This window comes from Megascapheus bottae, chromosome 13, assembly GCF_031878675.1.
Source record: "Megascapheus bottae isolate mThoBot1 chromosome 13, mThoBot2.hap1, whole genome shotgun sequence".
NCBI lineage: Eukaryota > Metazoa > Chordata > Mammalia > Rodentia > Geomyidae > Megascapheus > Megascapheus bottae.
The window spans coordinates 56,702,755-56,728,145 of record NC_143521.1 but is presented as its reverse complement, the minus strand read 5'-3'; the positions used below and the strand labels follow the sequence as shown (position 1 = coordinate 56,728,145).

At 48.8% G+C, this 25,391-nt stretch overlaps 1 protein-coding gene across 1 annotated transcript in view; it reads right to left on the bottom strand.

Annotated features, from left to right (window-relative positions):
• Slc2a9 (solute carrier family 2 member 9) overlaps positions 1-22,159 on the bottom strand; it is a 60,323-nt gene extending 38,164 nt beyond the window's left edge. The window contains exons 1-4 of the mRNA XM_090344107.1: positions 22,073-22,159; positions 20,663-20,761; positions 10,232-10,392; positions 3,388-3,512 (exon numbers count right to left, since the gene is read on the bottom strand). Coding sequence (XP_090200233.1) covers positions 3,388-3,512; positions 10,232-10,392; positions 20,663-20,761; positions 22,073-22,159 — 472 coding nt within the window. The remainder of the gene's footprint in view (positions 1-3,387; positions 3,513-10,231; positions 10,393-20,662; positions 20,762-22,072) is intronic.
• Positions 22,160-25,391: the final 3,232 nt, after the last annotated feature.

Here is a 25,391-nt window from a genome sequence, read left to right as displayed (position 1 = left end):
GTGATCTGCATACATTTTTTTCCTATGACACCGTCCCCCGTGGTTTCAATGTAAAAGATAATGCATCTATTTTTTCCTCTGTCTTCCAGAAAAAGTCCACTCCAGGGAGATGTCCTCTATTTAAGCCTTTAGGAGAACTCGGTCCAGCAGCGGGTGGTTGAGCGTTCTACCTTCTAGAAGTCTCTCTGTTCATCGCTGGCTTTTAATTTTTCACTATGCACACATTGCCAATCTAATTCATGACAGCAATTCTCCTTTCTTCCTGAGCAACTTCCCTCACCTTAAATGCCCTCATGTTCCTTTCTCTGCTGTGAGAGGATTTGTTGAGAATAAACAACACCAACTCTAAGTCGTGTCACAGCTCCAATAGACCATGTTACAGAAGTCAGGAGTGTGTGTGTGTGTGTGTGTGTGTGTGTGTGTGTGTGTGTTTAAAAAATTTAAATAATTGTCTTCCATTCTTCCCTTTCTTCCTGCTTTTAAAAATAATCTCCTTGGAAAGGGATGTAAAGGCCATTCATCTGGAATGTGTGGTGCATTAAAAATGGGATTTTTCTGAGTATGGCTTAATTTTAGTTAGAGAAGTTCATTGAGTATCTAGTACCTGTAATTGGCACTAGCAAGTACTAAAAGTAATGGAAAAGGATCTGAACAGATAAAAAAAGAAAATCAAAACCAGGAGAGAACAGATCTTGGCAACCCCAGATCACACAGCCAAAGCAGGTGGTCTGGAAGCCAGGCCCTTGGGTCCAGAGCCTGGAGCTAAATAAGACTAGCAGCTACAACCATCAAGCCATAACTATCCACAGCATGCCTGGGCTGCGGACAGATAAGAGGGAGCCAGATTCCGGAACTGGTCCAGTTACTTCCCATGCAGTGATAACCTTTTTGTTACACCCTGCCACCAGGGAGACCCTACTGTGAGGTCATTAAAACCTCTGTGGTTAGATTTACAGTCTAATGCTCTACGTACAGGATGAGGAGGGGACTTGTCTGGAGAGGGAGGCTCGTGTTGCTAGTTCTGCATGCATGCACCCACATCCACGGAGCTTGTCTTGGTTCAAGGGGTCTAGCAAATGTGCATCAAAATGTTTCCTAATTGGGACTTTCACGTCCCTACTTTGGAATCCTGAGGATGCCCTGTGAGGAAGGCTGGGCTGGGCTCTGGTGTCCAGCTGACATGCAACACATGGTGTGGACCAGCCGAGTTGCCTTGAGTGGAACTCCAGGCAGCCGTGGAACTGGGAACCCAGTACAGGTTATTTTTCTATGTATCCAAGCATAACCAATCCAAATAACAGAGCCCAGATGATCTGAACCTGCTGCCTTTCTCTTTCTGAAGCTTGATATCCTCATGGAAATTGAGGAAGGACCAGAGATTAAATAACACAAACTCCATGTATTACAGATATAGAAATCTCATGAAGTCTAGCCGTTCTTCTTTATGATATTCGTTCTTGGGCTGGCCTCTCCTTCTGTACAAATATCAAGACCAAGGAGTAACTGCATCTTGAGTTTGGATTATTCCAAAATCCTAAATCATTCTCTTGTTTACTACCAACTCCTTGCTCCTCTGCTTCTCCTTGAAATTGTGTGTGTGTGTGTGTGTGTGTGTGTGTGTGTGTGTACTCAGGGCCTTACAATTACTTGGCTTTTTTTTCTTCAAGGCTGTACTCTACCATTTGAGGCACATTTCTGTTTCTGGCTTTAAATAGTTAAACAGCGATAACAATCTTATAGGTTTCAAATCATGATTACCAGGTCTCAGCCTCCGAGTAGCTAGTGTGAGCCAGCAGCATCTGGCCAGCGACATATTTTTATTGGTTATGCAATTGTTAACAGCTACCTGTGGCTTGAAGGAACTCTGTAAGAAGGGAATCAGCCTTCCATGAACTCAGCCCAGGTTCTCTCTCTCTCTCTCTCTCTCTCTCTCTCTCTCTCTCTCTCTCTCTCTCTCTCTCTCTCTGTATGTGTGTGGTGTATTCTATGTATAATTTCAGGGAAGACAGCAAGCACAAGGGTCCTGGTAACCAGGGCAACCGAAATGGATCTGCTCAAAAGACATGTCTTTCCCGACCTCCAAATAAAGGGTGGAGGTTATCAAAGAGCAAATCAAATCAGTCTCATCTAAAAGAGGCTTGATAAAGATGCTCATGAAATTCCTGGGGCCAGGTGAGTTGATGCCAAGTCCTCAGAGGCAGGGCTACGTGTGGCACACAGAGCCCTTCCACCCCAACCCTTACTGTGCTATCTGTAGAGGGCATGAGCGATGACCGAACGGTGACTTCTTGACCCTAAACACCCAGGACTGCAGTTTGAGATGATTCAATACACAGCAGCATATAAGCTTCATCTGCCCATCATCCTGTGGACCAGTGTTCCAGCTAAACTCAGGATGGCCCATACCTAACCCTGCCAGAACAAAACCCTTGACACAAAAGCTGTCCCTGCTCTGGAGCCTTGCTCCAGCCTTATGGTATGTCTCCCTCTCACTGTCATGGCCTTTTCCTCCCATTTCCATGGTACTTGATTGGATTTATCTCTTGTCAGACAAAAGATTTGAGGTTTAGCTGTGTGGCTTTCTGGTTAATTTCTAGCCTGGTTCAGCCCTTCCACTAGGGACTTGTAGGTGTTAACTGGAAGTCAGAGCTGCAGTCCTCTCACACAGCCCCCAGCCGTACAGTGACCCCCTCCCTGATCCTGACCCCGTCCTTGCCAACCTCTGTTCCCATGCTCTCCTCACTTACAAGCTTCTTGCACACCAGTCTCCTCGATCTTTTTGGAAAATGCCAAACACCCTTCCATTTCAGAGCTCTTGCTCTCTCCTTCCGGCTGGAAAACCGATTCCTTGGGTCCTAGCTCAGTTCTCCTCTTTGGTTCGTTCTGGTCCCTGCCCACATTTTCTCCTCTAGTCTTCCCTGTGTGTCTTTTCTAGAATAAGAGTTACCATGCTCCTGATCTGTTTTGCTTTCTTTGTAGCTGTCTGCCCCAGGAGAGGACCTGTGGTGTCCTCAACATACAGACCACCAGGCATCGTCCGTGCCATGAATGTCCGTGTCTACAGAACAGAATAAATGAGTCAGAGGCCCAGACAGGAAATACAGCTTCATAATCACTGTCCAGAAACCACAGGTAGCACTAGGATATGAATTTTAGGTCCTTAGGGCTGACTTCAGTCTATTCAGACAAGTGTTTTTCCACTAAGGAGACAAAGCATTGTTAGAGGGCTACTCTGTTCTGTGCCGTATCCTGCTTTCTGTGGGGTTCTAGCATCCTTGGTCCCTGTCCAGTGAGCAGCAGTAGAAAGCCTCAGTCTTGTGGCAGCCTTAGACAACTCTCACATTTCTGGTCAACCAACAGGCAGGTGTTCCTACTGGCCTCTCTCACCTCCATCCACACCCATGATGAAGCGTCCTAAGATGAGCATTTCAAAGGCTTCCGCCGGGAGAGAACAAGCCATCAGCAACGCAGCAGAAATCCCAAACACATTGTTGATCAGCAGCGTGGACTTCCTAGAAGGGAGGAAGAGATTTGATGGGGATGCTTGTAAGTTCCCTGTCCATCCCCAAGGCAGGGCCCAGCCCCTTCAGAAGGGCCAGCAGAGGGACACTCGGGCCAAGTGGGAGAATCAAGAGCCGAGCCTGGGCCCAGCCCCTCATGGTCACCTTTGGCAGTGCGTCACTCAGCCACTCATTTTTCATGCACTGTTTTCACAGTTCTTGGAGTTGGCCACAGGTGACTGGAACGGAGGTAGGCAGAAACACAGACAAAGGAGACTCCCGAATACAGCAGAGAATGATTCTTGTCATTTGCCCCCTCATCTCTTCCTCTTTCTCTGCCCTGCTTCATTTCAAAGAGACCCTCACTCCTGAGCTTCCTTTTATTCTGGTTCCTCATGGGACTGGCTGACCAGAGGCCTTCTGTGGGAGGGTGGAGAGGTGCAGTGTCTCCCCCTCTGTTCCTCTCACAGCAGCTGTGTTCTTTCTCCAGCCTAGCACCCTGTGACCCTAGCTTCTGGACCTTAGCAATGCTACTTCTTGCTTTTGGCTTTCCACACCGAGAACTTGATTATAAATAAGCCAAATATTTTTCCGGTAGCTTCCTTCTGCAGGTATCTATTCTATACTTGGAGATCTCACAGAAAAAACAAAACAAAACCAAAACACTGTTGGTTATTGAAGAGAAGGTAAGAAAATATATAGATTTTCCTCAGAAAAAGGCAGGAAAGAAGAGCTGGGATGTTCTTAGAAGCTGAGCAAAACAATGGCTGTTTATACTGGAGACTGAGAAATAAAAGGCTTGATTAAAAGCCAGAACTCAACATTTCTTCCCAGATACCTTCTCCACTGCCCATGCCAGCTACATTGGATTAGAAAAAAATTGTTTTTTCAGTTGTAAGGTTTGAACTCAGGGCCTGGGCACTGTCCCTGAACTTTTGTGCTCAAGACGAGTGCTCTACCACTTTGAGCCGTAGCTCCACTCTTGGGTTTCTGGTGGTTCTGGAGATGTGCATCTCACAGGCTTTCCTACTTGGGCTGGCTTTGAACTGTGATCCTCAGAGCTCAGCTTCCTGAGTGTCTAGGACGACAGGTGTGAGCCTGGCCTAAGCCAGACATTTGATACCAGACAGTATGAGCAATAATGGTAGGGAAGACACCGGCCTCTTAGAGCACCACGGAAGCGCAACTGCTCCTCAGACTTATCAGAAGGTGAATAAGCACAGCATGGGTCATTTGGTAACAGTAATCCATTCCCAGGAATGTGTTGGCAGGCAATTTGCATTATCATCGTGAGAGTGCCACTGAGTGTGCCAAAATGTAAGCTAAGTATCTGCCTTGTCACCTGGTGACATGAGCTTTGGGGTCACGGTAGAAACCACACAGTGCCACGGTGCAGACAGAACACCTATGAGGAGAATCTTCAGCTCTGCCACCAGAGGAGTTGACCCAACAGGAGATCTCCAGAATCTGCTCACAAGACCCAGGTCTTTCCCACTGATCGCCTCATTTCCTCGTTCATGGCACTGTCACAGCCATAGCATCATGAATTCACAGGAGGAGGTTGGCCTCAGGTGCTCCAGTCTGCTTGAGTGTGGCTGGGCCATTCCAAACAGCTCTGACTATTGCCTCTGAGGGCCTTGCCCTCACATCAGCTGCCTCTTGCCTCTGCTCCCCTCCACAGTGTGACTGCCTGCGCACCTCTGTTTTCCCTCTCCCCATGGAGAGCAGCTCATTCTGGCCACTCCTTGGAGACCCGTGTCCACTCTGATGGATCTCATGGCCCACTTTGCCTGATGCTCATATGGCTTCTCTGCTGCCTAGGACAGAGTCAATGGGGGCTTCTTTGTGGAGACGTGGTCTCTTCTGGATCCTCTCTCCCCAGTTTTCTCCCTTCTTGGTGTTTCCATTTATGGTCCTCTCTCTGCCCTTTGACTTAGCCTCTGTGCTCCCACTCTTCTCTTCCCTGTTCCCCTCTCTTGGCACTCTCTCTAGGCAAGACATGCAATCCCATAAGAGTGAGAAGTGAGGGGCCAGGAGTTGGGCCTAGTGGTAGAGTGCTTGCCTAGCATGCACAAAGACCCAGGTTTGATTCCTTGGTACCACATACATAGAAGAAAGCTGGAAGTGATGCTGTGGCTCAAGTGGTAGAGGTTTAGTCTTGAGAAAGTCTAAGGACAGTGTTCAGGCCCTGAGTTCAAGCCCCAGGACTGACAAAAAAAATTAAAAAAAAAAAGAATTGACAACCCTTCTGCTCTCTGCCTCTGGCCCAGACCCAGCTCTCCTATCCACCCTGGCGTATTGAACTCTCTGCTACGCCTTCCTACCAGGGGTTAATAGACAAAACTGAGCTCCTGGACACGCATTACTGACCCCCCCTGCTCCACGTTCCAACCTTCCTTTCCTCATTCCATCTTGGCCTCCTAATGGCTTAGGCCAACAATCTGCTTATCATATGCACATTTTTAAAAATTTTCTTTACCACCCATATCCAATCTATTATAGAGTCCTACCCACACCACTTCCAAAGTATAGCCCAAATCAAACTATGCGCCCTCCCATTTCCAGCCCCACAGGGTGGCAGGGTGCCAGCCACCACCACTCATATTACACCCGCACTCACACCACACTCTCAGAACATGGTTCTGCTGCACTTCACACCCTTCCAAAGCCTTTACCGAGGGGCATTTCCCTGGCGAAACCTTCGAATGGCCCCTCCCCACAGGGAATAACCCCACACTGGTGTGCTTCACCCCTGTGTGGGAGCCGTCACCTTGGCTAGGCCATTTCACCATCTGTAGCTCTCACCCTTAGACGTGTTGCTCCAGACTCTTGACTGCCCTGCAGGGAGCTCTGCACAAACCAGGACCCGTTGCTGTCCCTTTCTGCTCCTTGTGTGATGGGTCTCACTAGGCTTAGCTCACGTGTTCCCTCCTGACGCTCTCCCTGCAATGACCTAGCTTTCTGGTAACAGTGACACTAAGCAGCCTGTATAGGTAGCTATCTAGCCACTAAAAGCCATTCATTCTTTCCACATACCTTCATTCTCTTACACATTCATCCACTCACTTACATTTATTCACTCAACACAGAGTTGACTGCCGACTGGGTGCTGAACATCATTCCAGGCCCTGGCACCTAACAAGGACCACCACAAAGTCCATGATCTTGTGTTCTTCCTAAGCAACACATCTTGTTGTTGTTGTTTTCTTTTCGGCGCATTCTGGGGCTTGAACTCAAGGTATTGGTGCTGAGCTTCTTTTGCTCAAGGATATAATTCTACCACTTGAGCTACAGCACTATTTCCAGCTTTTGTTTGTCCTGAGTTATCTATTGGAAATAAGAGTCTCACAGACTTTACTGCCCAAACTGGCTTCAAACTGTGATCCTCAGATCTCAGCCTTCTGAGTAGCTAGAATTATAGTCACGAACCACCAGTGCCCAGCTCAACAAGTTTTATTTTTAAACATAGCATGCCAGTGGTGATAGAGACAAATAAAGCAGGGAAAGGGATGTGACTTTGCCTGGGTTGGGCCAGAATGGCTTCCCTGAGGAGATGACATATGAACACAGATGTAAGAAAGAGAGGAAATGAGTCAGGCAGGTATCTGAGAACAGCACCCTCGAGGAGAGGTGCAAAGTCGCAGGCTTGGTCTAGTTCAGAAACATTCCTTATGTGGTTACACATGGAGACAGATGGCTGAAGGTGAGCCAAGGGGAGGGGTAGCCAAGGGTTCCTGCAGGCTCTTCAAGCCATCAAAGGACTGGGTTTCCCTCTAGGTGAAGGAGACAGCCACCAGAAGATGCCAAGGAAATAAGTGACACAGCCTGCCTTGTAATTTAACGAGCCATCCGAGTTGCTCATGGCTGGAAGGGGTTGGCAGTGTGGCTGCTTGGGGGAATTATTGGAGGAGTTTAAGCAAGAGCCGGTGATCAGGTTGGTGGCAACTCACGCGATGTAAAGAAATCCTGTTTTATCAGGAGGCCAGAATGATTGGGATTTGATGGTGATGAGACAGAGACGGGGAGACGGAGACGTGAAGGGTATTCCCAGGACTGTGACTTGAACCTTTCTTTGCCTTGGATAGGAGGAGGCCTTTTGTGCTAATCAGGAAATGTTCAAATCACATTCAGGTCTGACTTGCACCCCTCTATGCAAGTTCATCACATTAATGTATTAATTCCCCAAATAACCCTTAGCCAGACAGCGTCCCAGTGGAGAATGGAAACCTTATGTGCAAACAATTCACAAACCTGACTCACTGAGGTTCAGAGATGGGGACTTCAATATTATATGTCTGCTCCTCTGCCCTGCCCCAGGGTAAGCATAGCCACAATAACAACAAAGGAACAACAGCACCTCCTCCCAAAAAAAAAACCAGTGGCAATTAATTCCCCAGGGAAGACCCCAGAGCTTCCCCCAGGACCCCTACCCAATTCATTATTCTGAGCTTCTCCCATAATGGACTCTCCCCTATGCTTGCCTCCACCCTGCTGCCTCCCCCCACCTCAAAGATCATGAACCCGTAGACAGAAAGGAAAGGTCCAAAGGTGAAGAGAGATTGGCTTGGGGGAAACTTTCGAAGGGGAAAGACAGAGAAGGCCCGAGAGCCACAATCTCCCATGCGATCCTTCACAGAACCAGGATCGGTCTGTGGAGAACAGAGGTGGTTATTTCTGGTTGAACTGGGGAAGCACTTTTCATCAGACCCTAGTGAAATGGGGAGCCTCTGGAAATACTAGCTGCTCCCCTAAACAGGCTGAATTATTTAGCCACACTGGACCTGGGGTTGTACCTTATGCCCACATCTTTCACCCTCCTTGTGTCCAATTCTGCGCTCCAGCAGATGTGGACATCTTTCTGCCACGCATGCATGCACCTGTGAAGCTCAGCTTGGCTGGAGGAAACATAACCACAGTAATAATTCATCTGAAATGTATGACCGCCAACCCCAAGTGGCTTTAAGGCTTCCTGCACTGGTTCTACAATATCCTGATCCATTCAGCCCTGACCTCCAAAGGGCGTATTTCAGGCATCTTCTCTCTCTCTTTCCCTTCTTTTCCTCATTTTCAGTGGATGATCTGTGTGCAGACCATTAAAGACACACAAGTGATCCACAAATTCTCAACTTACTGCTCTATGTGCTATGTACCCATATGCCTGTCCCCCATCCCCACATCCCCAGGCCATCCTAACTCTTAGCTGACCTTAGTCCCTGCAGCTTTCTGCTGCTTCCCCATTCCTGTTTATGTACTCAAGGATATTTCTCCAGCAACTGTCTTGCTATTAATTTGCCCCCCCACAAACATCTTATTAACATGTTTGTAAGGCTCCCCCTTAAAAGAACACATACACAAAGCATCTCAGTCCTTCATCTTTCCATTTTTTTCACACTGTTGCCTCTGTTTCCCTTTTCACACTTCCTGTTGTCTCTAGCTCTTTACTCCTCTGCTGATACTCACCAAGGGATTACTGCCCTCACTGTGCCCTTGAAATGACCCTGTCAAAGTGACCAGTGGCCTCCTGGTTGTTAGATTCACAGAGCAGGTCTGTCCTTGCCTCCATTGTTCAGCACTGGACATCACTCATTTCCACATCTCATTCAGCGCTGGCCTGTTCTACTGTCTTGATTTACTTTTCCTTTGGTCCCACCCTCTGAGCACAGGTGATTGCCATGTTGGGATCTGTTGAGCACTTACTTTGTACGGATAACACGGGGATAATAAAGATGCTGAGCAAGAGTGACAGGTTCTATTTATGCAACTCCTGCTAGTGACATTTCTCTTTCCATTCATCTCCCTCAGCACTTAGAACATTCCCTGCAGCAAGTGGAGATCATTTCTACTTATCTCCCATTTTAGATAGATGGAAATTGAGGGACAGGTCATTAAAATGACTTGTCTAAGGCCACTCCACTAGTAATGGAAAAATGGCAATTCTGCTCAGACAGGGAATTTGCAGACTCTAATCATACATGCCGTTGTAGATCCCAGAAAAGCGCCGTTCATAGCAAGGATACAGAGAAGACATAGAGGACGTTTATTGACAGTCTAATCTGCCTCAAGAGATGGCTTTGTGCCGAAGAAAGGCAAGAGGAATGCGGCTCGGGAGGTAAAGTGGATGTGACTGGAGGAGGCCTGGGTGGGAAATCTCAGGTTGGAGTTTTGACACTCACCACATCTTTGTGAGACAAACTCTTTGAAATAGCCTAAGTATCTATAAGTCATGGAGTAGTCAAGCAAATGAGCCAGTCATAACATGGAAGATAATCTGAACAGATGATTTTCTTCAAAAAGATATCAACACAGATGCATGCGGAACAGACTGTCTCTGAGGCTCTGTGCTCAGAGTTCTCCCTTCTCCCTCCCTCCTCCCACTGTCACTCTGCACCCTGGTTGCAGGCCCTGTTTGATGGCTCCCTAGTGTTCTGGCTTCCACTTGGGTTTGACAATGGGAGGACCATACAGAAAAATGGAAAATGGGAGAAGAAGAAGGGTTTTTCACTGTACCCTTCATTTGGGTTTTATGGTTCTAGCACAATCTGGCCCCTTCATAGCTCCAGCTCTCATTCCTTAGCCTTTGCTCACTTCCTGTTCTTATGCCCTAGCTCCTCCATTTCCTCTTAGGGAGTTAAAATCCTACCCCAGAAGCTGAGTGGACCTGTCCTGCTTGCTGGGACCTTGACGATGATGTAGATACGTGTGCTCATTGCAGAGGGATGCGTCTTACTAACCTCCCAAGAGCTTTTCCAATCATCTTCACCATGACAGTCCCCACCAGTCCACCGATGGCAAATATCGACACAGTCACAGACCAGAGCAGAGTCAGCGTGGCTGGGTCTGGGGGTTGTCCATACCGTCTCTCCCACACATTGCTGTAAAATGCCTTGATGTACTGAAAACAAACAATACAGTGTGTTATTTTTTTTCCTGTGCCCTCTTGCTGCTGCTTGAAGAGTTTTGTTTTTGTTTTTAAATAGATCACTCTCTTCATCCTCTTCTCTTGGCTGATTCCATGTGAGCTTATTTCAATGGGCTCTTCTAACAAACAGTGGGCTTGGGTCCTGGTTTTACCTCCTTCTGCAGCTGGAAAACCCATCCTAAGTGACTTGTTGAAGATCCTCAGAGACGTAGGGAATTGTTAGGTACTAACTCTGGTTTTCAAACTCAGAGCTGATGGCACAATGACGACAATTTCTTTCTTTCCTTTTTTTGTTGTCAGTCATGGGGCTTGAACCCTGGGCCTGAGCATTGTCCCTGAGCATTGCAGTTCAAGGCTACCACCCTACCCCTGAGCCACAGCCCCACTTCCCATTTTCTAGTGATTCATTGGAGATAAGAGTCTCACGGTCAGTCTTTAGTGCCTGAGCTGGCTTTGAACTCAGATCTTAGCCTCCTGAGTAGCTGGGATTACAGGCATGAGCCACTGCACCTGGCAATAATTCTCAAACTCTTTTTTTGCCAGTCTCAGGCCTGAGCTTAGGATCTAAGCACTGTCCCTGGGCTTTCTCAGGCTAGAGCTCTACCACTTGAGCCATAGCACCACTTCTGGCCTTTTCTATGCATGTAGTACCAAGGAATCGAACCTGGGTCTTTATGGATGCTAGGTAAGAACTCTACCACTAGTCCAAACTCCCAGCCCGCTAATTTGATTTTTTATATAAAAAATTAATCTTCTATTGCTTAAAGTATCACTAAATGAAAACCAAGCCAGAGACTGAATTATATTTGTAATATATTCAACTATGGAAAAATGCATCGACAATGTTTAAAGAACTCTAATACATCAATAGGGAGAGAAATAATATAATTACAATTGAGCAAGAGACTTGAATAGATCTCAGACAAAATACAAATGACCAGGGCCGGGAGTTTGGCCTAGTGGTTAAAGTGCTTGCCTAGCATGCATGAAGACCCGGGTTCGATTCCTTGGTATCACATACATACAAAAAAGCTGGAAGTGGTGCTGAGGCTCAAGTGGTAGAGCTCTAGCCTTGAGAAAGTCCAAGGACAGTGCTCAGGCCCTGAGCTCAAGCCCAGGACTGGCAAAAAAAAAATACAAATGACCAGTAAGGCAACAGAGTATTTACCATCATTTATCCCCTGGGAAATGCTAATTAAAACTAGCTTTAAGTTAGACACAGAGGGAAACCAAATATAGACCCTGATCACGAAGACATTGTAGCTCTACATCATAGTTGATAATGGACTATTCCACTTAAGAATGCCCTTAGATGCCCACAAGGGTATTAAAGAAGTGCAAAATCGCAGGAATGAACTTTCAAGGACTATGATCTGGGGGCGTTCAATTAATCAGTCAACACAGTCAGAATACAGATGCTTCTACTCTGTCCACTTCTATAGCTTGATTTCCTCCTGAAACTGCATCCCCTCATGAGAACAGAAATGTTCCTAGAATTATTGGGCCATGTGCTTTCCCAGTTGTGTGTGGCTGGGGAGATAGTAATGGATTGGTGTTAAGAAAACTTTTAGAAGCCTCTAGTTAGCCATAAGTCTTTTGGCCCTGGCTTGGGCACACATCCCTTTCCATGCCATGCGTTTTGGAGCTTGGAATCCATTGCTGTCTATACTTCTCTGCAGTTGCTCAGTCAAAAGCTATAAATTCATCTTTCACGCTTGCTCTTGGCCAAGGGTCCTCAACTAAGCCACCCTCTCTATCGATTATGATTTGCATTACATACCTCCACATTCATATCTTAACACCCTTAGGCACCTTAGTGTATAATGTGAGTCTCTACAGAACTAATCAAGTTCAAATGAGCTCATTAGTGGCTTAAGTAGATGGTCAGCTACAAGAGTGGTATGGACTAGACCCTCCCCTTACAGCACTCAAAATGAGCCCACCCGGCTTAACCTTGAATTTCCAGCTCCTATTACTGTAAGACCACCTTAAAAATGTTTGTCTGTGGGGGGGGGATATTTAATCTAATTAGCATCTATTGGGTTAAGAGACACAAATCAAGCACTAAGGAAAAGATACTCCCAACAAGTAATCACTCAAAATGCCTATTTTCAAGTTCTCAAACCAACCTTGTGGTGAAAGCCAGCTATAGGTGAGGATAATCTATGAAGCTTGTTCCCATGGTCAGAGCCACGTCCTGGATGGCACTGTTGGGATAGCCTCACAAGCTGATTCACTGTCCAAGGGTCAAAAGACCTCACCACTTCCACCTCTCAGCCAAGTCTGAAAACCTAACCTTATCGCAGCGCCCGTAGCTCTGAGGTTTGGGCCCTCACCAACTTTATGTATCTGCCACCCTTGTGTGGATACTCAGATCGGGTGCCCTCTCCCTATTTGGGAAGCATACTCTCCCAGGATCCCTTGCAGCTAGGGAGTGAACATGTGACCAAACCTCAGCCAGTCATTTGCCTGGACTTTGAATAAGGTGCTGGTGGGGTCAAATCAAGGGTCTGTGGAGAGTGGTTCAGGGCTCTCTGGTGCAGTAGCAGCCATGAGGGGAATGGCAGGGTCTGGTGCCAGTAGGATGTTTCCAGTGGTAGTGGCTGCAAGAGGCCCCTCAGGACCAGGTCTGGGTGTGCTCTTCTCATGCAAAGTGTGAGCAACTCACTATTTTAAAACATTTTTTTTAGCTTTATTCAGGTAAAATTGTTCATCTACCCTGCAACTATGGAAAATTTACCAAGACACATGAATGATTGCATCTCAACTCAGAACAACCCTAGTGGTGGAAGCCTTTACTTACATACAAGGGGGCCAAGAGTGACACAGCTTGTCGTGGTCATGTGGCTCATGTATGGTAGAGGGGCTGTGTGCTGCAGCTGCAGACTTCAGGGCCCCCAATTCTCTCTCCACCCTCCAGACTCCTCAGTGCACCTCAAAGGGCTGAAAATCAAGCTGCTAAGTCCAGAGGTCACTGATTAAAAAATGGACACCCGTCAGTCAATGTACTGGATGCTCTGCCAGCTCCCATCAAGTTCAATAGCAACAGCGCCAAGGAGCATGAAATCTATCAGGAGAGACGGTGGAGGGACCAGAGGTCCAAAGGAAGAAAGGGGCTACAGCAAGGGGCCATGGCCCTTTGTAAAAGCTTGTTCAGGTAATGAATGCCTAGAATTTCTCAGGCACTCATTCTGTCTACACTGTCCTTGGAAAGACGGAATCCCCTTACACGAAGAAAGTCCTTCTCGAGACGGATTGCAATCCTATTCTGAACCATGCAACTGCAGCTTCTTGAATTACCTCCTTCTACCTATCTGCAGAGCCTCCTACCGCCATACTGGTGTCTGGTGTGCTGGCGTCCATGGAAGGTCACTACAAGATGCTGACTGCATTGCTCTGCCTGGTGTCCTGACGGTCACAGAAGACACTATATAAATTAAGCATTTTTTTTTTAGTGAAGATGCTGACTACATTGTGCTGCCCAGTGTCCTGGTGCTCGTGGAAGCACATTCCAGGATGCTGACTGCATTGCCCTGCAGTCGGAAGCCTGGTAAGAGACGACTGTTTACTCGTTCACCATCTTGTCATGCTGTGAGGACTTTGTGGTACTCATTCTAAGGGTTGCCTCGCAAGTTGGCAGAGATGTTCTATCCCATTTTCTAGACGGAAGCCCCATACCCCCTGCCTCCGAGGAGCTCAAGTTCCAGTGGAGATTGGCTGAGAACGCACCCCATCTTGACATGCGGTACTGTGACGGCCGGAAGCTCAGCGGGGCTATGGCCATTGTCTGGACCGGGTGGGCTAGAAGGACAGGCAGACAGAGGGGACAGAATGCTCAAGGAGAAGAAGCTGGTGACTACATGTAGACACCAGATTGCTGAAGATGGCTCTGTGGGGTTGAAAGGTGGCCAGCATCAGAAGAAGGTTGCAGAACAAGACAGCAGCTGCTCGTGCCTGGCTTTGCCTGTGGTCTTTGGAGGCTACAGTTAATCTCACGAGCCCTGAGGAGTCGCCGGAAGGGCTGAACATGGGTTGACAGCTCTAAGTTGTGGTTCAAAATATTCATTATATGTGTAGCATGAAGACCATTCCACAGTGACTAAGCTAGCCAGTGAGGAGGCTCCTGAATTTGGTATGAGATAATGGCAGATTTTGTTTTTTTTCTTTTTGGTATCAGTCCTGAAACTTGCACACAGGGCTTGGCCACTGTTTCTGAACTTGTTTTGCTCAAGGCTAATGCTCTATCACTTGAGCCACAAGTCCACTTGTGATATATTTTGGTAGTAAACTGGAGATGGGGCTCATTGGACTTTGCTGCCCAGGCTGGCTTTGAACCTTGATCCTCAGATTTTAACCTTGGTTCTCAGATTTCAGCCTCTTGAGTAGCTAGGATTACAGCCATGAGCCACAGCACATGGTTGAGATTTTTTTTTTAATCCATCAAAGAGTATTTATACTGTGACATGTACTAACTAGGGGCTAAACCACAAAGAAATGAATTAGAGTTGATATAATTAAAGGAAGCAGTGGTTGAGAGTCCTAGTGCAACAGTTTTGTGTCCTTGACTGTGTGACCTTGACCTTCTCGAGCAAGGTGCTCCGCCCCTCTGGACAGTGTCTAACGTAGTCAAGACACTAGGCATCTGCTTTGTTCCCTCCTCATTCCTGCTGCCATCCATCCTCTGCTGGGAGATTGAACAAGTCACTTAATGTCTTGGGGTCCTTCCTATGTTTCTTATCTTTGAATCCATTCTTTTTAAAAGGAGCATTGGGAAGATGCACGAGGGAAGAATATGGAGACAGCTCTGGCTCCGTAGCCACACACACTGAAAGCCAGAAATCGGGGTGGTGGTTGGTGGTGCTATGAATACCATTATTTCTTCATTTGTAAAATAAGGAGTCTAGACATGTTTATTTCTCAGGTTTAAGCGTCTATAAATAATTAACCATTATCTCCCAGCCTAAGAACTCAAGGGCTATTCTTCTGGCAATAAACCAAACTCTGAAAGTCCCATCTTCCACATGATGTGGAAATTCCGAGACAGTAGGTGACTGGCCACAGGGAAGGTGTCTTCCTGCTCCCCTGAGAGCCTGTCATGCATCCATCTAAAGCTATGCTCAGGTTGTCATCTACACACATGTGCAGAACTGCCAGTGGACCATCCATGGCACACACATGTCACTTGAGAGAACAACTCACACCCACCATCCCTGAGGGCTTTGCAAAGCCAGTAGGCACCAGCGAACCCACTGTCCCCAGTGGGAGAAGAGGAATAAAGTCTTTGTAAAGATGCCTTCTCCCTACACAGGCCTGGAGACCATGAAGGCATCACAGGGTCGCTCAGTGTCACCTGACTCCCCATCCCCAGGCCTCCAAGGCCTTCGCAAGGCAGGCCCAAGACTGCTGTCCTTAGAAAGGCCTGCTTGTCATAGAACATAATGACATGAGAAAATTCTGACATTTAAACATGCAGGCTGACTGTATATAGAGGCATGCACCTCTGTGTAATTCCAGCTTACTTAAAAGGCGTGGATAGGAGGATCAGGGTTTGACGACAGCCCAGGAGAAGTTAGTGAACTTCGATCTCAAAGTTAATAAACAAGCAAATGAACAAGTACACAAGGTAAAATAAAATAAGAAGGTTAGGGATGTAAGCTCAAGTTGTCGAGCACTTGTCTAGCAAGTACAAGGCTTTTAGGCCAATTTCTAGTACAAAAAAAGAGAAGGGAAGGGTAGGGAAGGGAAAGAGGGAAGGAGGGAAGGAGGGAAGGAGGGAAGGAGGGAAGGAGGGAAGGAGGGAAGAAGGAAGGAAGGAAGGGAGGGAGGGAGGAAGGAAGGAAGGTTGGAGGCATGGTTCAGGTGGCGGTGTCAGCGAATGAGCAGAAGTATCAGATACTGAGTTTCGGGTCCTGCCTTGGAGAAAGAGGGGGAGAGAGGGAGAGAGAGAAGTCATTTGGTTCTAATAAGTTGAAACTTCCAGAGAATGAACAGGGGGACTGGTGATACATGCACCCCAGAATACCCAGATGCTAACACCCCAGGCCTGGAAGGCTCCAGCCTCCTGCCAGTCAGCAGTCTTACCAGCACCGATTAAAACCAAACCAAACCAAAATATGACCCCGAGGCCCTGATCTGAATAATGCAGCAGTACCTCAGACTAGAGGAAACTCAGAAAAAAACTGAAGATGCCAGCATAGCAGAGATGGACTACCTGCAGAACAAGACACAGCAGGACACTTAAAATCCTGTGTGGAAGCCTTCAACAAGAAAGAAAGCTGCTTACAATGTAAGTATCGAGCAAACACACACACACACACACACACACACACACACACACACACACACACACAGAACATAAAAGAGCTGGCATGGATGGCTTTTGGAAATGAGTAGATGTCAAGGAAGAATGCAGTGGCCTGGGTGGGGTCCAGCCCAGGCTGTGATTGGATGTCTTAGTTCCGCATCCTCGGGCAGCCACTCAGTCTCTCCCTGGTTTTTAAAGTGGGTTATTATCCCAGCATCTGTCCTGCATAGCTGGGAGACATAAGAGTCTCTGACTCAGAGTTGACTCATCCAGGAGCTTTGTTATTCAATCTCGGGGGCTGCTTTCTTCTCCTAATAGAAGCCTGTTGCTTCCATAATTGGTGAAACAAGATGAGGCCAATGCAGAAGCAAAGAGACTCTGGAGTTTGGAGAAGCTCATTTCAACAGCATAATTGCCCTCCATTGCTGTGATGACAGAATGCATGGGGCTTCCTGGAATCCACTAAGTTCTTTGTCCTTCCTTCCTTCCTTCCTTCCTTCCTTCCTTCCTCCCTCCCTCCCTCCCTCCCTCCCTCCCTCCCTCCCTTCCTTCCTTCCTCCCTTCCTCCCTTCCTCCTTCCTTTCCCCCTTCCTTCCTTTCTGGTGCTTGATTCTATACTACCCACAGTCTTATTTTGTCTCTAGTTTTATTTATTTATTTATTTATTTATTTATTTTGGTGACAGTCCTGGGGCTTGAACTTAGGACCTAGGCACTGTCCCTGAGCTTTTGTGTACTCAAGGCTAGAGCTCTATCACGTGAGCCACAGCTCCACTTCTGGCTTTTTGGGTAGTTAGTCAGAGATAAGAGTTTCATGGACTTTCCTGCCTGGGCTAGCTTTGAACTATGAACCTTAGATCTCAGCCTCTTGAATGGCTAGGATTAAAGGCCTGTGTCGCCGTGTCCAGTTTGCTTGCTAATTTTGATGCCATGAGTCATATGCAGAACACTCAACTGTCTCAACTCCAGTCCTTCCAGTGGCTTTTTTTCTTCTTTCACCCCAATGGCCATTCTGTGCAGGCAGGCTGTTTTCTGATACTGTCACCCTGTGGGTTCTTGCAGCAGTGTAGCCGCCTCACACATCCCAACCCAGGAATGCATCCGGGCCCTTCCTTACCAGGGGTTCCTCTTGGAGTGGCCATTCTCGTGCCTCAATACCCATGGCCTGGTGAACTTGTCTTGTTGGGCCCTTTAGCCTGGAATCTGTACTCCACATTGTCTTTCCTGGCTTTGACATTACATTTCTTCAGAACGTTGCTTCCAGAATCTCCCTGTGGGCTCTCTGGATACACAGAGTGTCTTTGCCTGGTCCAGCCCTGACAATTACATGCAACCCAGACCTGTGCCAGCACTGCCTTCCCAGAGTGGAAACACATCTTTGGTTAGTGTGCAAATTAGCCTTGGAAATGCCCGGCTTTTCTGAGTCATCAGAATGCCTTTGATAAATATAGGAAGGTAGGTAGATGAACAGGCACATTTGTTGATAAATGAGTAGATAATAGATATATCTACATAGATAATAAAAGATAGAAATGACAGGTAGGTAGAGAGATAAAACTATGTCAATTAGAATTAGTCACTGGGAATAGAGGAGCCAAAGGCCTAGATAAGCACCAACGGCAAAAGAAGGAAAACACTCGGAAGCAAGTTTCCCCAGGAAGTCTTCTCTCCCAGGCTAGATGCTACAGACCACTGGCAATGGATTAACTGTCCAGCCAGCCAGCGCTCTTCTCAGAAGGTGCATATCAGGGGATCACTGGCACTCTCCCTTTCTCCAAATCTCAAACACAGGAGTTAGACAATAACTCCTGGCCCACCATCCACTTGTGTAAATAAAGGTTTATTGGCATGCAGTCTTGCCCCTTCATTTACATATTGTCTTGGGCCCCTTTCTTACTGCGAAGATAATGTTGAACACTTGCAATAAGACCATAAGCTTTGTCCAGGGTAAAGTATTTACAATCCAGATGTTACAGAACCTAAACTGCAGCAGATCAGCCTAATGAAGCAGAAAGGAGAATTAGATCTGGGTCCAATGCCTGGTGTGAGTACAGCAGAAGTGGTGCTATCGCCAGAGTCCTGCCTGAGCCTGCAGTGACCATATTGTCTCCTGAATCAGGCAGCACCCCCGGTGGCAGTGTCTGAGGGCAGTGGCTTTATCTAGTATCTACATCTCTTCCATCCTAGAAGCCCCTCCTTCTGATGAGCTCCAGTCAAGACTTTGCTTGGAGTTTCTGCTCTGTTCCCAGCCTTCCGGGTTCTGACACAGCTTTGGTTTCCCAATCTTATACTCACTCACTAAAGGGGAAAAGCATAGAGAGTGACCATTGGATAATGGACAGAGTCCTGTCTCTACTCCTTGTCCCCCCCCAAAGGACTCTAGGTCTCCATTCTCAAAGCCCCAGTGAGGGCCTCTCTCTTCCCCGGGTAGAGGAGCACACATTTAATTCTGTGTTTATAGCTCTCCCTCTGCCATCTCTCCCTGAAATTTCTTTTCTTCCTCTCCCTCCCTCTCTTCCCCCTCTTTCCCTCCATCCCTCGCCCCACGCACACACACCTGGTGCCAGTACTGGGTTTGAACTCAGGCCTCACCCTCTCACTTGGCATTTTCATTCAAGACTGGTACTCTACTACTTGAGGTACATGACCTTTTGCTGGTTAATTGGAGATAAGAGTCTTCAAGACCTTTTTTTTTTTTTACACTAAGCTGGCTTTGAACTGGGATGCTCAGATCTCAGGCTCCAGAGAGCTAAGATTACAGGCATGGTATATCAGCACCAGAGTCCATGAAACAATTTTGAAATAGCATGACTTTCAGGGGCCTTAGGTAGAGCAGGGAAAGGTGACCAGGCCCTGAGAAGACAGCAAACTTTGGAGCTCTGGCCCAACTGTAAAGCTACTGTTCATTTCTCTGTGGGATCACAGGGGTGCTGTGTATTGGCGCTGTGTATCCTTGGGGATGGGAGGTTTGGCAGGATTCAGATGATTGCAATGCATTTAGCATCATCAAGGTTCATCATCCTTGACCCTAGAGCTGTGTACGGAGAACCTAGCACAGGCATTTGGAGGCAGGAACAGGCGGGAACAGCTCACTGTGTGTGTGGTGGAGACTCTCATAGCTCTCGTGTTCATGCTTGTCTTAGCTGCCTATGCCAAGACTCCCAGGTTTTGCTGGGCTTTGGGGGTTTGGCACTGCTGATTGATGAGAGGGACAGACGAGGAATGAGCTGGGTTTGAATACCAGCCTTCCCTTCTGTTAGCTCTGAGGCCAGGGGCAAGTTGCATAAGCCTAGTGACTCTTCAGCCATTGCTCCACTGTGGTGGGCACAGGGGTTATTTCCAAGTAAGGAAATCCCCAAAGCCTTTCAGGCCTGTCCAGCCTGGCTCCTGTCTGCTCTGTGCTCTGGGTACCTGGAAAAACACCCCCATTTTCCTGTAAGGTCCTGAATGTCAGGCCATTCCTCCACTTGCAAGGCTGGGCTCAGGATTCCCCTGCTCCAGTACCTTCCCTCACACCTGCATCCTGCCCAGGAACCCTGAAAGCCCAGGTCCAGAGTGAACGTCCTCCCGTGATCTGGCAGCAGTGTACAGATGGAAGCCAGGATTGGGTCTTAACCAGCAGTGACCCCCTACCGTGATGGAATGTCAGGCAAATGTACAGGTGTACATGCATCATGCCCTCCTGCTCCTTGTCCTGGCATTTGACCCTTAGGGTGCAGCTCAGGGGCTCCCTGCATCTATCTTCAAGGATGCTGCACGTCAGTCACAAGGAGCTGACCTTCAGCTTGCCTTGCAAGGCGGGGACTGATCTCAGTCTCTGTGTCTTCCTGCTGCACAGGGTCTGGTCTCCCCAGACTTTCCAAGCTACAGCTAAGCAGGCGCCTGAAGGGTTTGTGTGATCGCAGCGCCCCCTGCTGTGCGGCACACCACAGACACTCACCGGGGTTGGAGCGTTCACCACTGATAGGTTGTATCCATACAGGAAGGAGGAACCAAAGGCTCCCACCAGAGAGGCCACCACTAGCCAGCAGGACCAGTCCTGGGAAGAAAAAGGAAAAGGCACCCATCAGCCATGGCTAAGACTGTCCCCTCCTCTGGAGGAGCCTGGCAGAGGCTTCTGTGCCGGCTCCACGTCATGATGTTAGGTTGTGTTAGTTTTCAGTACGAGGATTTGAACTCAGGGCTTTGCACTTCACAGATGCTCTGACGCTGGAACCACGCTCGCAGTCCCTTTTCCTCTGCCTTACATTTCCCTCCTCCTCCTCCTCCTCCTCCTCGTATTGGTACTGAGACCTGAACTCTGGGGTCTCATGCTCTTGCTTTTGTCTCAAAGCTGGTACTCAACTACTTGAACCACATTTCCGGGTCTCTTTTTTTGCTGGTCAGTTGGAGATGAGTCACTCAGATTTATCTGCCCAAGATGGCTCTGAACCATGATTCTCAGATTTCAGCCTCCTTGGGTAGGTAGGACTAGAGGCTTGAGTCATCACATGTGACACAACCATGATCTTAAAAGACTTGCACTGTGTCCGTGCACGGCCTAGTGGAAGGAGGTCCATTTTGAGCTCTTGCAAGTTCTCTTCCATACAGCAGAAACATAGATAGGAACACTGCCTCAAACCAAAGGAAGCCAAACATTGCCAGAAAGCCAGTTCTAAAGACAGAATCATGAGACAAATCCTCTGACAGTTCAGTTCCCCACCATTAGCCTTCAGAATGACAAGACAAAACATTTCTATTGTTTAAGCTTCCAGTTTATGGTACTTTGCTGTGGAGTTCATTCTTGCAAATTAATAGAAGGTACGTGGGGCTGGGAGAAAGATATACAATGTATATTCATATTTGTATGGAAGATATAAAGACGTAACGGGAGAAGAAAGAGACTTGGCCACCTACCATATCTGCATCCATCAAGTAAGATGCAGGAGCCTTGCCTAGAGTGGAAAGTGGTAGATGGCTCTGCCTCTTCCGCTTGGTGGTCTGCCTGCCCCCTACCTCTTCCATGAGTCCCCCTGAGTGGGGAGTGCTTGCTGGTGTCACTGCCTGTACAGTGACCCCTGGGAAGGGAAGGAGGGGCAGCCCTCAACCACAGTGTGGAATTCTCCATCAAGCCTCACTCAGTGTGCAACCTGTGCCCACCCAGGATACAGCAGCGGAGTAGAGGGAGGGTGCTGGACTACTAAGATCACATGGCCGGCAGCACAATTCACACTCAAGACTTCCCTGACTCAGAGCCTAAGGTCCTTTTACCATGCAGCTGCCAGGCTGGGCATGAGCCCTGCCGTTTAGCACACACCCACTCCTGGACTGTTCACAGCCCACCAGGGCACTGAGGCCCTGTTGTGTTTACCTTCCTGGTCCTTCCACCTGGAGCCTCACTTGTAGGGGAACCCCTGTCCTGTGTCAGGGGAGCCAAGTTGAGATCCTTTGAGTCCATGGTGACTTTCTTCCTAAGAAGCCTGGCAGTTCAGCTGACTGCCCCTCGCGGCCCCAGGACTCTGGATTCTGCCAGAGCATCTCTGCAGGGGCGGAGGCAGAGTCCACAGAGGGAGGGCAGGATTGCCCAGACAGGAAATGTAGCAATCCAACAGGAACCTGTCACATTTCTTCCCTGCCTCCCCTTCCCCGCACCCCCAAATCATTACAACAGGGGAAGATTCTTAAAGGGAAACCCATCCTTGCAGGAGTTAACAGGGAGTCCACCCCCCAACCCTTCGCTGGCATCTAGTAATGTCTCTGTCTTAACAAGGTTAGCCTTCCACATGAGCAACTGGCATTGGTCCAGGGAACTTTTGAATGGCTGGAACAGGAGGGAGGCATCCTGGGCTTTGCCCCTGGAGCCTGGGTGAATTCCAGCCCTGACTCCTCCACTCATTTACTGTGTGTCCTCAGGAAAAACAGGACACTTTTCTGAGCACACTAGCAAAATGGCACGTTGATCTTTTCCAGCTGCCTTCCAGGGATATTCTGCGGCTGGACAGAAAGCACTCAGGGCCTGGCAGCATGTTGCAGAGGACATGAACTGACCTGCAGCTCTAGAACAAACCCAGCATGTGGATCTGGAGAAGAAAGAGCATGTTCTGCTTGTTCTGTCCTGGGGATGGTGACATCCCTGTGCTGGCTCAGAGCGTACAATGAGGAGACAAGAATCTCAAACACACCAGACTATGGCAGAATGAATGCAGTGCAGGGTCTGTTTATCTCCAGGGTCACTGAATTGCCTTCTCTGCCTCAGCTCTTTCTCCCAGAGGCAGACAGCAGTGCAGAGATGCAGTGAGGCTCAGAGGCAGGCTGGGTGAGTGCCAATAGCCTAAGAGGAAAAGGTGGAGCCCAGGCCCAGCTGGATCCTCGGGTCTTTCTGGAAGAGGCAGCTCCTGAGCACATTACCAGGAAAGCTGAGCCCAAGGAGATGAGGTGTGTGGGCAGAGAAGGGCGCACAGATGGGCGCATCTGCACACAGCTGGCAGGCTTATGTGGGAACCCTAATGTTGGTGCAAAGTTGGGTCTATGGTGCAGTAGAGGCTAAAGGAGGGGCGGGAGGCTGGCACATTCCTAGCCCTGAGAGGCCATCCTGATGGGGGCTCTACAGTCATCATTTCCGCTGCTCCGTCTCAACCCACCACCCTGCTTCTTTCGGTGAAGCCTCAGTTTCCTCAACTGCAACAGTGGCCTCGCCTGGTGGTGCTAAAGATCACTGTGCGCCCGTGACCATGATGTGACCGCGACGAGCCCTCCCCGGAGCTGACGCGACCTGGTGTTGAGCACAGCTGCGCACTATGGCTGAGCAGGAGGGTCGGAGGGAGGTTGGATGGCAGCCGGTCCACAATATGTGGGGAAATCATGGGCACTGCAGTCCTCAGGCTCACACACGGGCCCCTAGCCTTCAGCCTCTGCCCTCTTCTGGGAAGCCTCCCTTGACCTCCTGCCAGCCTCCCACACATTCCACACCTTGCCCCTTGCATGTGCCCTCCCCTCGAGGTAGGAGGGCCTATTTGGGAGGAGGGGAGGGGGGCAACAGGTGTTTGGGTTGGAATCAGGCAGGTGGGGAGGAATGCGGGAGATGGGGAGAGGTCATGGATGAGGGTAGGGGTCAGAGATGGTGAGATTCCAGACACAAGGGTAGAAGTTATTGCGGTCAACAGGACTGAGGGAGGGAGGGAGGGAGGGAGTTCAGACAGGTGATGAGGGGGCCGAGGAGGAGGAGGAGAGGAGTTGGGGAAAGGTCCAGAAGTGTGGGAAATGGTGAGGGAGATGGGGAGTGGGTAGGAGACAGGTAGGTGTAAAGAAGTTGGGAGTGTGTAGGGTTGAGAGCCAGGGAGGGTCAGGTGGTTTGGTCGGAGCCAGCTGGGTGTGGAAGGGAAGGACCAGGCAGGTGGATAGAGGTCGGGGTTGGGGGTGACAGGGAAGTGGGTATTTGTGGGCAGGTGGGGGTGAGGAGCAAGGAAGGTTCATGGAGGTGAGGAGGGGGCAGGAGGTGGGCAGGAGGTGTCAGCGTGGTATCAGTGTCGCCAAGGTAGGTAGGTCCGAGGGGCTGGGAAGGCATGGGGGTGTTCAGGGAGCTGGGCAGAGGTCAAGCGTAGGGGAGTGTTCACGGAGGTGAGGTCAGGTTCACGGAGGTGAGGAGGGGTCAGGAGGTGATTGGTGAGAGGGAGGTGGGGTGGAGTCAGGTGAATGGAAACAATGTCAAAAAAGTGGATGGCTTGGAGAGGTCAGACGGGGCTTAAGGAATACAGGTAGAGGTCACGGGGTGAGGAGGGGTCACGGAGGTGATAAGGAGGGGTCAGGAAGGTGGAGTTGGGATGAACGCTGTCGCTGGCTCACGTGTTGAGACCTCCAATCTCCCATTTGGCAATAGGAGCCTCACAGGGACGACTCAGGTGAAGTCACGTGGGTGGTGTCTCATAAAAAGAAATCAAAGCACACGCCCACCATACCCATATGCACCCCGTCACCCCCCAGGCCACACGCACACATACACACACCCACACACATCCACAGACCACACACATATACACCCCATCACACCACACCCCCCACATACCACACACACTACACATGTATGCATGTACACACCACACATACACATACACACACACACACACACACACACACACACACACACACACACACACACAGCCCGGCCTGCAGAGCAGGGACACCATGTGCTCCTATTGCTTAAGCCACAGTCCATGAGCCTTTGTTACCGGCATGCACTGACTCACAAAGTTCCCAGTATCCTAAACATCAGGGCATTTCCCGGGACTTCCTCCTTCCTAGATCAGAGGAGGATCCTAGTAGATACTTCCAGAACTAAACTCTGGAACTATCCTAAGCCTGGGGTTACCTTTTCTAGCAGGGAAGGTTGGAAGGGACAGGGGAAGGGGGCAAGAAAGACCTGTCTGGTGTCACCAGAATGCTCACACAAGAGAAAGGCAAGAGTAAGGGATGGTGCAGAAGCAGAGGGATGCAGGGTGAACAGATGGAGAAGGGCCATTCACTCACTGGGCTCTGTGTCAGAAATGAAGTATGCAACTTGTGAGCGGAGATGGGAGGGGAAACTGGGAGAGAGAGGGAAAGGAGTCACGGTGTCCAAAAAGAAATGTACTCTTTACCTGACTTGTGTAAACGCATCCCTTCTGTACACCACCTTTCTAATAACCATGCAAACT